General features: G+C 41.6%; 1 protein-coding gene across 1 annotated transcript in view; it reads left to right on the top strand.

Annotated features, from left to right (window-relative positions):
- Positions 1-14,924, top strand: part of LOC100373224 (multifunctional protein CAD-like) — a 69,813-nt gene that overhangs the window by 48,461 nt on the left and 6,428 nt on the right. Inside the window, exons 30-35 of the mRNA XM_006819504.3 lie at positions 866-1,081; positions 1,546-1,753; positions 4,160-4,521; positions 10,760-10,837; positions 11,004-11,145; positions 13,878-14,074. Coding sequence (XP_006819567.2) covers positions 866-1,081; positions 1,546-1,753; positions 4,160-4,521; positions 10,760-10,837; positions 11,004-11,145; positions 13,878-14,074 — 1,203 coding nt within the window. The remainder of the gene's footprint in view (positions 1-865; positions 1,082-1,545; positions 1,754-4,159; positions 4,522-10,759; positions 10,838-11,003; positions 11,146-13,877; positions 14,075-14,924) is intronic.

The raw sequence follows: 14,924 nt of genomic DNA, 5'->3' as shown, positions 1-14,924 counted from the left end.
TCTGTGAGCATACTGTAAGACATGTTGAAAATGAATTGTAGTAAAATCTGCTCTTGTCATTGTTGATTTCCTGTTTTCACAATACTTGTCTGTTGCATGCCAAAACAAATGCGCAGTTATCACCTCCATAAAAACAAAGAGAAACTGTCAAGTGTAATTAGGAAACGCCCAGATTTTTATGTTCCGGATCACTGTATACAAATCCCCAAGCCTTGGCCATTTTGATTATATAATAAAGTCATTAGCGACATCTTGAATTAGCGAATTAGTTCTCTCGCTAAATTCTCTAAAAAGAAATGCTCACGAAAAAGACACGTTTTACAGTATTAAGGTGGGATGCACCATGGGAAGTGTCATTTTGTTGGGCTTCATTAATAAAATAGTGATTACTTGAGACAACTTACCATTATTAGCCACCACATTTCTAATCCATCTACATACATAATCTTACCATCATTGATTTCCTTTTAGTAAATAAAGCCACTATAGTTAAAATTAGACAGTACTTTTAAGCTCCGCTGTTGACAAAGTCGATACAGCGGAGCTGTTCATATTACCATTTGTCCGGCGTCGTCAACTTTACAATTTCAACTTCATCTTCGAATCCACAAGTCAGAATGTTTTTAAATTTGATATGCAAGTACCTTGGATGGTTCTTTCTCAGATTTGTTCATTTCATGTCAAAATCTCACATTCTCTATTTTTGGTGAATGTTCTTGGTAAAAAGTGATTTTGATACTTGTACATATTGTTCATTTTCTAATGATATCTTCTGTTATTAATTGAAATGTTCATTGCGACCAGCAAAGCTATCTCGGCCAACAGGCTGCTTGTTTTACTTACAAATGTAATTTTTGTATTTCAGGATATTGTTGATCGTTTGTACAACAATCCAAGAAAGATATTTAATTTGCCAGAACAGAAGGACACTTATATTGAAGTTGATTTGGACGAGGAATGGATCATACCGCAGCATACTAAATTTAGTAAAGCTAAATGGACGCCATTTGCTGGTCGTCGTGTTCATGGTACGGTCAGACGAGTTGTAATGAGAAATGAAGTAGCTTACATAGATGGACAGGTAGGATGAATATTGCGTTTTTTTTTTTATCGGTGAAGTGTTGACTCAGAAACACATGAAACATCATGTTTAACTTTTTGTTTAATTTATCCCACCATTTTTAGTTGCATCGACGGCACTACTTTTTGCATATCAATACACTTGGGTGATCAGTTGACATAACACCATTACATAAGTATGTATTTTGATGCATGCAATAAAGTAGTCCCAAAAAGGTGACAACCACCTGCGAAACCAACAATTTGTTGGTGTTATAATCATTCCTAGCTATTTGTATATTTTGATTTTTGCATAACTTTATTTTAGGTGGACTTCCAAACCTTTGTCAAAAGGGGTCAGTGGAAGGTTTTCCGCAGATCATCCAAAGTGATATTGCAAATTCAAGAGTCTGTAATTAGCTAAATTGTTTACTATTAAATGCTCTCTAAGTGATAAGTTTATTTGGTACTCTGTTTCAATCATAGATTTTGGTGCCACCGGGTTTTGGTCAAGATGTCAGAGCCACCCCAGCTGGGTTACCTGCCCCACTCACTGTTCAAGTCCCACCTACAGGGGGCGGAACTACATCAGCTCCTTGCTCCCCTAAAAAGATTACTTCAGTTGATAGATTCTCACTACCACCGCGGATACATCGTACAAGTCTACCGGCCGGATCTGGTGACCAGATGATTGGTAAGTGGAGAAATGACATAAAAGAATCGTGATGAAAATTATACAATTGTCTGCATATAACTCCCGATGCATGGTGTTTGAGAATACTGTGACATTCATTGTAGTGTTGAATCAGTCATTTTCTGTTATGAGACAGTTTTGTTTGTGTTGTGTACACTACATCTTCATTTACAATAATTCAGACAGTATTTGTTAGTCCCCGTTCGGACGGAGTCCGAAAACGGGGACTTATGTTTTGCCCTGTGTGCGTCCGTGCGTCCGTGATCACCTGTATCTCGAACATGCATGGACCGATTATGTTCAAACTTCACTCATACATCACACCTTATATGGGACATATGCACATGCATTTTTTTCATGATCCGATTAACGATAGCCGAATAGCGGCCATTTTAAGGCCGAAAATGCATCAAAATGGCACATTTTCACCATTCCGGACCCGGATCTCAGTTATGCATGGACGGATTTTGTTCAAATTTGGTACATACATTAAACATAATAGGACCTTGATGCACGTCATTTTTTTTTTTGGATCGGGTTCGAAATGGCCGACTGGCGGCCATTTTGTTTTAAAGAATTCAGTTCTGGATCCGTATCTGAGACATGCTTGGATTGATCGAGTTCAAACTTCACACACACAAGGTACATCATGTCACAAATATGTATGTGCATTTGTTTCATGATCTCATTAATGATAGCCGAATAGCGGCCATTTTAAGGCCGAAAATGCATCAAAATCGCACATTTTCACCATTCCGGACCCGGATCTCAGTTATGCATGGACGGATTTTGTTCAAATTTGGTACATACATTAAACATAATAGGACCTTGATGCACGTCATTTTTTTTTTGGATCGGGTTCGAAATGGCCGACTGGCGGCCATTTTGTTTTAAAGAATTCAGTTCTGGATCCGTATCTGAGACATGCTTGGATTGATCGAGTTCAAACTTCACACACACAAGGTACATCATGTCACAAATATGTATGTGCATTTGTTTCATGATCTCATTAACGATAGCCAAATGGCGGCCGCTTTAAGGCCGAAAATGCATTGAAATCGCACATTTTCACCATTCCGGACCCGGATCTCAGTTATGCATGGACGGATTTCATTCAAATTTGGTACATACATTAAACATAATAGGACCTTGATGCACGTCATTTTTTTTTCGGATCAAGTTCGAAATAGCCGACTGGCGGCCATTTTGTTTTAAAGAATTCAGTTCTGGATCCGTATCCGAGACATGTCTGGATTGATCAAGTTCAAACTTCACACACACAAGGTACAACATGTCACAAATATGTATGTGCATTTGTTTCATGATCTCATTAACGATAGCCAAATGGCGGCCGCTTTAAGGCCGAAAATGCATTGAAATCGCACATTTTCACCATTCCGGACCCGTATCTCAGTTATGCATGGATGGATTTTGTTCAAATTTGGTACATACATTAAACATAATAGGACCTTGATGCACGTCTTTTTTTTTTTCGGATCAAGTTCGAAATGGCCGACTGGCGGCCATTTTGTTAAAAAATTCAGTTCTGGATCCGTATCCAAGACATGTCTGGATTGATCAAGTTCAAACTTCACACACACATGGTACATCATGTCACAAATAGATATGTGCATTTGTTTCATGATCTGCTTAACAATAGCGGAATGATGGCCATTTTAAGGCCGAAAATGCATCAAAATCACATATTTTCACAATTCCAGAACCGGATCTCAGTCATGCATGGATGGATTTTGTTCAGATTTAGCACAATGTGTTGTACATATGCAGGTGCATTTCGGTCATGATCTGCTTTGAATGTATATGTCACTCAAATATGAACGGAACGGGGACGTGTCATTGACAATGACTTGTTTCCCTTCAGAATGTTGGGACAAAAATAGCCAAATTTTTTGGGGAAAATTGACTAAAATTTTGTCTGTTGGCTCCAAAAATGGGGTTCATTTCCAGACATATTGAAGAATGCAAGAAAAAAGTGCTAAATAATTTGGGTGGGATAAAAGATAGGTCTGTTGGTGAAATGGTTAAAAATCATGCGTCCGTTGACATGCATGTTTAAAAAACTTGTTTTCTAAAACGGGCGTAAAGCAAGTAAAAGACTGAACACACTGCATTGTCAAAGCTAAGTGAAATCAGAGTAAACGTGTACTGCTTGGCCTGATACAAATAGACACTCGCATACAGCACAAAAACGTCTCGCTACACATCACTGCACGTCTTCTCGTCAGCCACTGCAAACAGTATACGTTTACTTTGAGTTTACTTGTTTATGTCGTTATTTAAATTACATGTCAATATACTTACTTGTATATTTCTTGGTTTTATTTCATACTCGCACAATCTGCCATAATCTTTCTATACTATCATCTTCTATTTTTCCTCATTCAGACTCGCTCTATTCTGATACGATTCCTCATGCCCCACCTCCCACTCCTACGTTTCCAATACCATCACTGTCGTCTCGTCTGCCTTCTTTAACCACTAACAAACCGCTTTTATCACCCTTGCATTCCGTTCCATCATCCCCCACTGTGTTTCCATCTGCTAGCAGTACTAAAATGGGCTTTTTTAACCGTTCAGAGGCACCACTAACACCGATAGAGCACAATGTGGTTCCTTTCCGCGGTGCCAGCATCACACCGCCAAGTCATCATGGACAAGCTCCCGGCATTGTGCTGTTGCCTCATTACCCAAATCACGGCCTGGTTGGTAAACATATCCTGACTGCGACAAAGCTCACCAAAGACCAGGTAAGATATGTGTTTTGTCAAGGATTAAATAAGATAAGCAATAAGCTACTCTGTGCATGGTGAAATTCGGCCCGTGTACTTACTTCATTCAATGGTATAGTAGAATATAATACATTCAAAATAAAGTTATCACACTATTTAAAAAAGCAATAGTCCACTCTTACAAACGTGCATTCTATAGAAAAAACAACAAGATGGACACAGACTTTATTTTGCACTAGTATTTCTAGAAATGCACGTTTGTCTTAGTTTACTACATCACCTACCCGAAAGTCCGTGGAAATAATACATTCCATTTAGTACTCGTAGGCTTAACTACAGATTACAGCCCCAATCGGAAACTATTAGGTAATATACCCTGTTCACATGGAACACCTTAGGGTATCATTCCCTATAGAAAAAAAGACCTCCCCTTAAGGGGCCACCCCGCGCGCATACGAGGTGTGATCCGATATTCCCTTTCGTTTCTGCTTAGCAACGGCTGCTATATTTTTACGCTCTGCGTTACAAACACGACGAAAGACAGGTTACAGTTATCTAGAGTACACAGTATCTAGTGTGGTGATCGACTCATTACGGTAAAGGTTTTTACTCGTTCCTTTTTCTGTCTCACTTTCGTAATTTTTGCGGACTCTAATATGCCCAAGTCTCAAAAAAAGACGAAGAACGTCCCGCCTCAGACGGAACGTAAGACGTGCTCTTCCTGCTATTCGCTTCTGCTCCCATATGTGTTGTCACCCCTGTCTTAATTGTGTCAGGGACAGGGACTGCCTTAATGGGGTTTGTGATTTATGGCTCAGGTGCGAAGCAGGTTGGCTCCAGTGTTGGTATGCAACCCTCTTATGAGGGACAGCGACCACACCCCCGACAGGAGGGGGGCAAGGGCTTTGTCGTTTCTCGTCCCCACTTTGGCGGGACAGTCACAGGATACCCAACCAACCGGAGCCCAGCTGTCCAGCTTCCCTTATATTCTGTATATGCAGTTAAGGTCGCAGCTTGTGAACCGTGCAGTGACGGCCATGAGACTCTTGTTTTGCACGGGCCAGTGGAAATCTCCCTCTCGGCGCTCTCCTCTCTCACTGCCGGCGTGGAGACTACGTCCGCCGGCCAACTCCCCTGGGCACCTCGTGTGACTCAGACTATGGAGGGGGCTCAGAGGGCGCTGGAGGGGGCTATTGGTACCCTTCAGGGGAAAAGGACAAACAGCTTGAACCTGGTTTCGAAGCGGTCACGTCCAATGCCTTTCGTTCGGTCAATTAATTCCCCATTGGGGCTACACGAACTGTCGATGGTTCCCCTGAGTGGGACACTCGCGCGGTAACCCAGCCGTCTCCACGGGTCCCGGTAACCATACTTTTGTTAAGGCGTGTAGTGCAGATTGGGAAGGCCACGTTTTGTGGTCATTTGACCGGCACCAGAGCCTACTAGTACATAGGGCTTTATGGGCGGAACTTTTTTTAGAATGGGTTTCTCTAGCATTAGAGTGTCAGCTCACCTTGCTAAGTTCCGACTGTCTGGATGCTCAGCAACAAACCTTGGGCAGATGGGCCAGTTCCTGGCGGCGCAGAGAGTCGCTATGTGCGATATCCTGCAAGTCCATATTGTCCTCTTGGCAGGAGCGGTTTCGGCTGAGCATGAGGCAGTTCTGGGTCTGTGTGCCTATCCTTGGAGACGAGTTTGATCTCCTGCGGAGAAGGCTTTGGGGGGGCGTGACCGGCTATTTAGGGGCCAGTTAGTGGATGCAGTAAACGGTTGGGTGGTTACGGAAGATCAGCGGATCCAATTGAAGCAATCGTCTCTGTTGGCCAAGGTAGCTAGTCCGTCTGGTCAATGGTTCAAACCAAAACTGCAAGGCAGCCCAGGTAGTAAGTACGCCCTTCGCTGGTTGTTGGCGTCCAGTCCTAGACCTCAGTCGGCGGAACCGGTTTGTGGAACTCAAGCGCTTCAGGATGGAAACACCGGCTTCGGTACTTCTGTCAGTGCACAGCACCGTATGGTTTCACCAGAGTTGACGCAGGTGCTCCTGCACGAGTTGGGCTTTTTTTATTAAACATTGCCAAGTCCAACCCAATACCGTCGTCCAGCCTGGTTTTTCTGGGTATGTAGTTCGACACGGAGAATGGGCACGTTCGCCCTATGCAAGAGCGATGCGGCTCTCTGGTAGAGCTCGCCAGCCAACTCCGGTTGACGGGATCAGTGTTGATGCGCGAACTGATGCAGCATTTTGGCAAATGACTACAATTCGTCATCTGGTTCCGTTAGCAGCTCTCCGGTCTCTTCCGATTCAGAAGTGCTCACTGGACTACAGGATCCACATGCGGAACCTGACGTTCAGGGTTTAATCGTCCGACCAAGGGATGACAGCCCTTCTTTGCCGGAAGGACGCATGGTACTTGGAAAGAGGAACACCCCTAGATCCGCTGACTCTCATTACAGATGCGTCTCCCCAGGGAGGGGGCGGTCATCTGAGGGTCCAAGGGGACGTGGCCGTTCGCATATTTGGACCGCCACATTAGTTGCAGACCGTCCTACTGTCTGAAATTTTTTTTTCAGGAAGTTGCACACCACCAGAGTCCTGCTTCGGACAGTCAACACGTCAGTGTCGTACATCAAGGAAGGGAGGGAAGCGTTCCCTCACATTGTCAAAGCTAGCGGAGGAGATTTTTCTTTGGTGCCTGGATAACCAGGTTGAGCTTTCGGCTTACCACCTTCCAGGGATACGCAACAGCAGCGGGCGCATTCTCGAGATGTTTTTGGTTCCAGAACACCAAGTGGCAGTCCCCCCCCCCCCCCCCCCCCCAATGGGTGGCGGACCGACAATTTTGTCTCTGGGACATGCCCCAGGTAGTTCTGTTTGCCAATCACTGGAATGCCTAGCTCACGACGTTCATGTCGCTCCTCCCGGAGACAAGCGCTTGCACTTTTCACACTTTCAACTGGGCACCAAGTGTTGGAGAAGTTGTGACTCGAGCCCACCTGTCTCCTGACTTGGGTGGTGTTCTATTGGCCTGTGAAGTTCTGGCTCCCAGTGTTGCTGGAACTTCTAGTCGAGTCTTCCATGGGGTTGCCGGATCTTCCGGGTCTGTTGTCCCAGCCGGATGGCACTCTACCGATAAGCCCCGTGCTATTCCATATTCGCTCGTGGAGGTGATCAATAAACTCGTGCAAGCACTAGGCTTTTCTGCAGAGTTGTCCAGGTTCCTTGCTTTGGCACAGTCGGATGGCACCAGACGTTTGTACGATTCCAGATGGAGACCGTATATTGACTGGTGTGACGGAAGGGAGACTGATCATCTCAGTCCCTCTATTAGCGAGGTAGCCGATTGTTTCCTATATCTTTGATCAAGGAAAATCTATATCGACAATTCTTGGATATCGGTCAGTTTTACATTGTATTCCCAGTTTTATAGAATCTGTTGGACTGAAACTGGTTTTGAGTTCTATTATGTTACAACTGATTAGTCTTTCCGCTCGAAGGGTCCACGCGCCAAGGGGCTAGCTAATTTTCCTGACTGGGACTTGTCGTTGGTCTAACAGCGTTACGACACCCCCCCCCTCCGAGCCTATGGATAAGGCAGACGCTGAATTGTCACTAGGTAAACAGTTTTCTTGTTGGCTCTAGCATCATGTAGGCGGTGCTCAGAGATAGGGTCCCTGTCCTTTAGTGGCGGATGTGCCTCCTTTATGAACTCGTTGGTTATTTTGAAGACTCGGCTGGGATTTCTTGCCAGGAATCCCAGCCAACTGCCATCCTATGCCACACTTGCATAGTGGGCAAGGAGGATCGTCTGGAATGGATTCTATGCCGGGTCCAAGCTCTGAGCTGGTACTACGACCGCACCAAGGTGTCTAGGAGCAGTGAGAAGCGCATGTTTGTCTGTTATAGGCGGGCAAACAGAGCCACCCTGCTTCGAATATCACCATTTCGCGGTGGATTGTTGATATGGTCGTAGAAGCGTATTGGTTAACTGCTTCTTCATCGGTCCGTTTGGAACGCCACCAGGTGAAGGCACACGAGGTGCGCGGGGTAGCTAACTCATTGGATTTGATGTCTGGGGCCTCGCTCGAGCAGGTGCTTCGAGCAGGGTTCTGGAGATCTCAGAATGTCTTCATTAACTATTACCTGAGAAACCTCTCAGCACTGCAGGAGGGCCTCTACAGGTTGGGTCCAGTGGTGAAGGGTCAGACTGTTTGCTAACCCAGCCCGCACCACCAAGGGGCTCTATGCGCGGAAGCATTAGCGCGATAGTGCCTTCAGTCAAAACCAGCCTCCTTTGCTTGACGCTACCGGTTTTTGTTCAGCGCTATCGAACCCGAGCAATATACTGTTTCAATGCATTAAAATTGTTGGGGGCCCTATTTATTGTTCAGTGGACCGGCTTTAGTAGCCTCCCTAAATTGGGGATCTAGCCTCGGGCACCTGGTCCCTGGAGAGTCGCCTAATTGGTTTTATCCTGGGACTAGACTCCTTGTCGGTGAGTAGCTTTAGATTTCTCATTTTTGATTTTGGACCTTCCTTTTTGAGGTCGAAAAATATACTTTTCAGCTGTCGGAGCTTCCCCACCTCCAGTGAGCATGCTACTCTGCCTGTGAGTAATAAATGGAATTTTTTATTAGTCCCCGTTCGGTCTCCGTCCGTCGTCGTATCTCAGAATCGCTTGGACTGATTACGTTCATTCTTTGCACGTGTCTAGTACTTTATGTGGGACATGTGCACATGCAGTGGTTTAACGATTCGAAATGGCCGGCTGGCAGCCATCTTGTTTTTTGAAAATGTTGTATTTTGGACATGCTTTGTCAGTTTTCATTCAAACTTGGTACATAGATTATACATGTTAGAATACATGTCCATGACGATTTATTTCGCAATTGGATCAAAGATGGTCAACTGGCAGGCATCTTGTTTTTTTTTTATGCGGTATCTTGGACGTGCTTTGTCAGTTTTCATTCAAATTTGGCACATACATGTACTTATACAGGTTAGGATGCATGTCCATGACAATTTGTTTCAAAATCTGGTCAAGGATGGCCGATTGACAGCCATCTGACTTTTTGGCCTTACTACTATATTTCCACAATTTATGTACCATTTTCATTCGTATTTGGCACATACATCATACATATCAGTGTGTTTCATAATCAGATCAAAGATGGCCGAATAACGGCTGTTTTTATTTTTGGCCATATTACTATGACACGAAACACATGTTTTGATGTAAATAAACAATCTGTTGTATACGCCACTTGGAACTCAAGTTTCAAGGACACACTCGCGACAACCCCTCCGCTTTAATATGACTAGCACAAGGAGAACTTAACGGGGACTGTCATTTTCAATGACTTGTTTCCATGGACTTTCTGGTAGGTAAACTATTAGGGTTGTACAAACCTGTTTGTTTACCTAATCATACCTACCAGAAAGTTCGTGGAACACACCCACCTCCCCACAAGCTTCCGGCGGCTCGTTGTGGCAGCGGAAACATTTGTGGGATTATCGGATCACACCTCGTAAGCGTGACCACCCCGCATGCGAGGTGGCCTCTATGGAGAGATTTTTTTTTCTCTAGGGAATGCTACCCTAAGGTGTTCTTTGTGAACAGGGTATATTCCCTTACAGTGTCCGATTGGGGCTGTAATCTTAAGCCTACGAGTAATAAATGGAATTTATTATTTCCACCGACTTTCTGGTCGGTATGATTAGGTAAACAAACAGGTTTGTACAATCCAAATATTTCGTGAGCATCGCCAAGATGACATTATTTCAGATCAGTTCAAACAAGTTTTGTACCAATTTATTATAAATTATTGGATTTGTACAATTTTTGATTTATATTTTGGTACAAATTTTTACCGGTACTTTAAAATACATGATAATACATGTTGAGTATGAATATAATGTTATTAGAAGAATATTGTTACAGCGAGTCTCAGAAGTATTGGGGCAGTCGATTTGAAAACTCGCTAGTAAATTGGCTAAATGAATGGGTTTTGAATAAACCGCAGGTTTTTACATTGTCACGTCTCGCATTACAAACCATAATTATTCAGGGGAATCTAGACATTAAGGTGTATTGACTCAAATTCTTGGCTCCAAAATTAAGGATCAATTCCCAGACATATTGAAAAATACAAGAAAGAAAGTGCAGAAAAATTAGAGTGAGAAATTCTGGTTGTGAAAATGTTAAGAATGCCATGTTGTTGACTCTGACTCTCACAATGTTATTTATTTATTTTCAAGTTGCATCATTTGTTCAATGTGGCCCACCACATGAGGATAATGGTACAGAAAGACAGATCATTGGACTATATTCTTAAGGTAAATATAGTTGTAAAAGTACTAGAAACTGCAACATTATTAAATTTTACAAATTTACCGATGACCAGTTTCTATGAATATACAGTTTTAATAATTGACCAAGTTATGTATTGGAGGTATGAATAAAAAATCAGTGTTAATTGAATTTTCTTGTTTTTGTTTTCAGGGTAAAGTGATGGCCAGTATGTTCTATGAACCCAGTACTAGAACCAGTAGTTCATTCATGGCTGCCATGTATCGATTAGGTGGTACAGTGTTGAATTTTAATGAAAGCGCATCATCCCATAAAAAAGGAGAAACACTACAAGGTGAGACCTACTTTCGTCATCTTTTGTTTTCAAGTTTTGATGAAACTTAAGGTACTCCTTATATTAAGATTCTGATTTCTTGTGGTTGGTCGCTGCTGTCACTTAATACAGCTCTCCCCAGACTTAAGATTTTTTTTCCATGGTTTATAGCGTCTCAGTAAAATGCGAGGAAATGCAAGTGTCAATGTATAAATGTAGAATAGAAACCAAAATGTATGCATCGCAAAGTTAAGATAAGTGGGTAAACTCAAGCTCCTGTTGTTTTTTTAAATCCAAGCTGTAAGTGTACACCAAAACTCAGAACAAACATCTGGCTGTTTATGATGAAAATAATTTATTGCACTATTGTAAATATCATACAGTGCTTATCAAGGAAATATTATTACTTTACACTCGCTGTAAATCACCATTGATGACTATATTCCGTTGAGTGGTTGTTTTGCTCCTCTCAGATATTAGCCATATTCTTAGTTTGAACACTGTAAACCTGGCGTATAGTTTCTGCTTACCCTTACAATGTCCACGTACAAATTCTTTTAAGACAAAAGTGATATTGAATCTCGAGAAATGCCAAACATAACTTGAAAATAATATTTAGTGTTAAGGGGTGATCTCATATTCAAACACCTGGCTCAAACCTGGGTTAACCTGGGTAAAACCGGCCTGCCCTATTCAGACCTACTCGACCTACAATATGCAAATTAGTAGTAGGTTTGAACCTAACCTCTGGATTAACTGCCCATTAACGCCCCCACTGAAAACAAACAACAGAGAACAAAGAAGACAGACCTTGGGAAACCTAGGTTTTTCTTACAATACTGTTTCAGCCTGGTTTCAGTAGGAAAAAAAATAAGATGTATACTATGGAGCTCCATGTTCATACTGAGTGTTATATTTTGAAGTGTTAAGAATTACAGCAGCGATTTTTTTTTTTTTTCTCTGCAAGTCTTGTACATGTAAATGCTAATGAAAACAAACTTGCATTTGTTTCACAAATCTATTTACATCATGTCATTTATAAATGTGATGAAAATTATATTTATTTCTGTGATTGGTAATAATAATCAGTTTCCCACAACTTACATTTTGGTACAAGTCAATACAATTGTTATTGTTATTCAATTTATCTGGAATTAATTACAGACGTGATGGTTTGTTATATTTTGTCATTAAATGTGAATCAAGTGATACCATAAACCCTCTCTATTGTGATATATATGGTAAATTAATGTTTGAAACAGAACAGGGAAAAGATGCACTAGAATTTTAATGAGCAGCTTCTTAGGATAAATTACTTACGTTATATATATATTTGGCATAGTCAGTAAAATATGTTTATCCATGGAGCGAACTGGTACATTTTGTCTGCAAAAAGTACGGTCAGTTTTGTGTCCATGTCAGTTCAAAAATTCATAGAACACATTTTTTGGTTAAGTTTGCAAAGTCTGAGACTGCGAGTTATCAAAATATGATGAAAGTATTAAATCGATAATGGCAACATTGTTTTCTATGAAGGCATCTGAAAACCACAGTCCCTCTATCACTGTGTCAAAACTAAAGTCTGGGCTAATGCTACGACTCTGGCGCTACGACCACTGTAACATTGTCAGCTGACGGCATTGCGGGGAAATTACGGGTATTTACCGCTGTCGATATCTAACTTTTCTGTGACAAAATGCACACATTTCGAACCCACGGTTAATTGAAAATAAACGATTATTTTAGAAAATACATCAAAGCACAGTGCCTTGAGGGACTGTGGGCGAAGTAGGCAGCGAGGTGTTGTTTTAAATACCGCAGAAAATCATGCTCTCAACGCAGCCATCTTGGATTTCCCCTTGTCACCCAGCATGCATCGATTGCGATATCGCAACGTGCACTATGTCGCCCTGGGCGATGGTCTTAGGTACAAGGCACTCTATGAATAAGGTATTTTCAGAGGTCAGGGTTCGTTTTTTATTAGCAGTCTCGTCTGCAGATGAATAGCCGTAAATAATCAGCGCGAGTCCATTTAATTTAATTTAATTTTCTGTTTTGATACTTTGTGTCACTAGAAATTGAATAAGAAAACTGCAAATAACCTATGTGCAGCAAATCAAAATAAATTTTCATGGCGTACGCTGCATTTGTTTTTCCGGATTTTGCGATGCCGCACTCCTGAAAGAACTGAAAATTGAACGCACAACAGTAGTAAAGGCTTGAACACAGTAGCGTAAGTCTCAAGTGCAACGTTGTATCAACAAATGTTCGTCTTTTGATACATATCAATTGTCCAGCCCAATGAAAAGTCTGATTCACGTCCTCTGCTCAATTTGAGACTTGAGCATAACAGTTTATCAAAACAAAACAATTTATTCAGCACGCTGTTCACCGATATATAAAAGAGTGTTTTTTTAGGCAAGGCACACGGTAAAATGACTACTGTGCACCAATAAATCGACACATTTTAGAGACAACTATCTAGTCTTCAAAAAGCAATGTAAACTCTGTCAATCCTAAAAATAAACAACAGCTTGAATGAGGTGTGAATGAGATCAGTTCGAACCGCAGTTTTTATGCAAATTCGTGCGGTCGTCCTGAACCGCACTGTCTACTGTTTAAACTTCCAAACCGCAAAACTGGGTTTTGTTCGGGCGGTTTAGGGCGGTTTGGGTTTTCATAGGTTTTCATAGGTTTGACCCGCATGTTTGAATATGAGATCAGCCCTAACAGATTTGTACTTTGTCTTACAGATGCTATACAGACAATGGCAGGGTACAGTGATGTAATTGTCCTACGTCATTCCCAACCGGGTAGCGTCTGTGATGCCGCAAGATACGCTACCAGACCAGTTATCAATGCTGGTGACGGCGTAGGAGAACATCCCACGCAAGCATTGTTGGACGTTTTCACCATCAGAGAAGAAATCGGTACTGTCAATAATTTGACTGTAAGTACATGTAGATTTATTCACTGGTAACAACGTGCCATCTATCTGTGAGGTGTATTATGATTCCTGGAATATCACGAAACGCCAATTTTAAAGTGCATAATTTTACATCTAGGTTTCGCACCACAATTATAGACTCTCTATGGACATCAACGTAACAATTTGAAAAGCTGAGATGTCTTGCAAAAATTGGTTAAAAATGTACCCAAAATTTGTCAGTACAAGTTACAAATCAGTTAACAATAACAAGCAGCCAAAACTGTGTAGTACCGGCAATATAAGGTCACTCCAGCTGGAATGTTTTAGTCTACCATTTCCAATCACTTGCACATTACTGTGGTGTTCAAACAACTTGCCAAAAAGTGTTTTGAAATTTAAAAAAAAAAAATACAATTGTGGGTGCCTGTTAGACTTCTTGGTTAAAAGTTGTATAATACTTTGAGAATCTTCAAGTTCAAGGCATTACACTACTAAGTGCAGAGGAGTTTATTACGACAATCAGTGTAATTAAAGACCTCTATCTGTTGACATGAAAATATTTATTTCCCAAAACATTAACCCTCGTATCTCCTGTCAATTTTAAACTGAACAACTTGATTCTTTTTTTCGAGTTTACAAATTGAGGTTTATGGTATTAATTTAATTCTTGGGTCAATCCATAGTGATATTTCCAACATATGGTTGTCATGTTTTAAAAGAAAGTTCACAGTGAGCAAGGATTAATGTAATTGTCATCTGACATGTCAGGCCCTGTCATTTGAAAATGCAATTAAGTGAGCTTATGCTCCATAAATCTCATTAAAATATCTCAATTGCGAGAATGATAGTGATCACACCTGAGTCTAAATTT

Source organism: Saccoglossus kowalevskii, chromosome 18 (genome assembly GCF_978046115.1).
Source record: "Saccoglossus kowalevskii chromosome 18, keSacKowa6.1, whole genome shotgun sequence".
NCBI lineage: Eukaryota > Metazoa > Hemichordata > Enteropneusta > Harrimaniidae > Saccoglossus > Saccoglossus kowalevskii.
The sequence above is the reverse complement of the archived record's forward strand: the minus strand, read 5'-3'. Positions and strand labels throughout refer to the sequence as shown.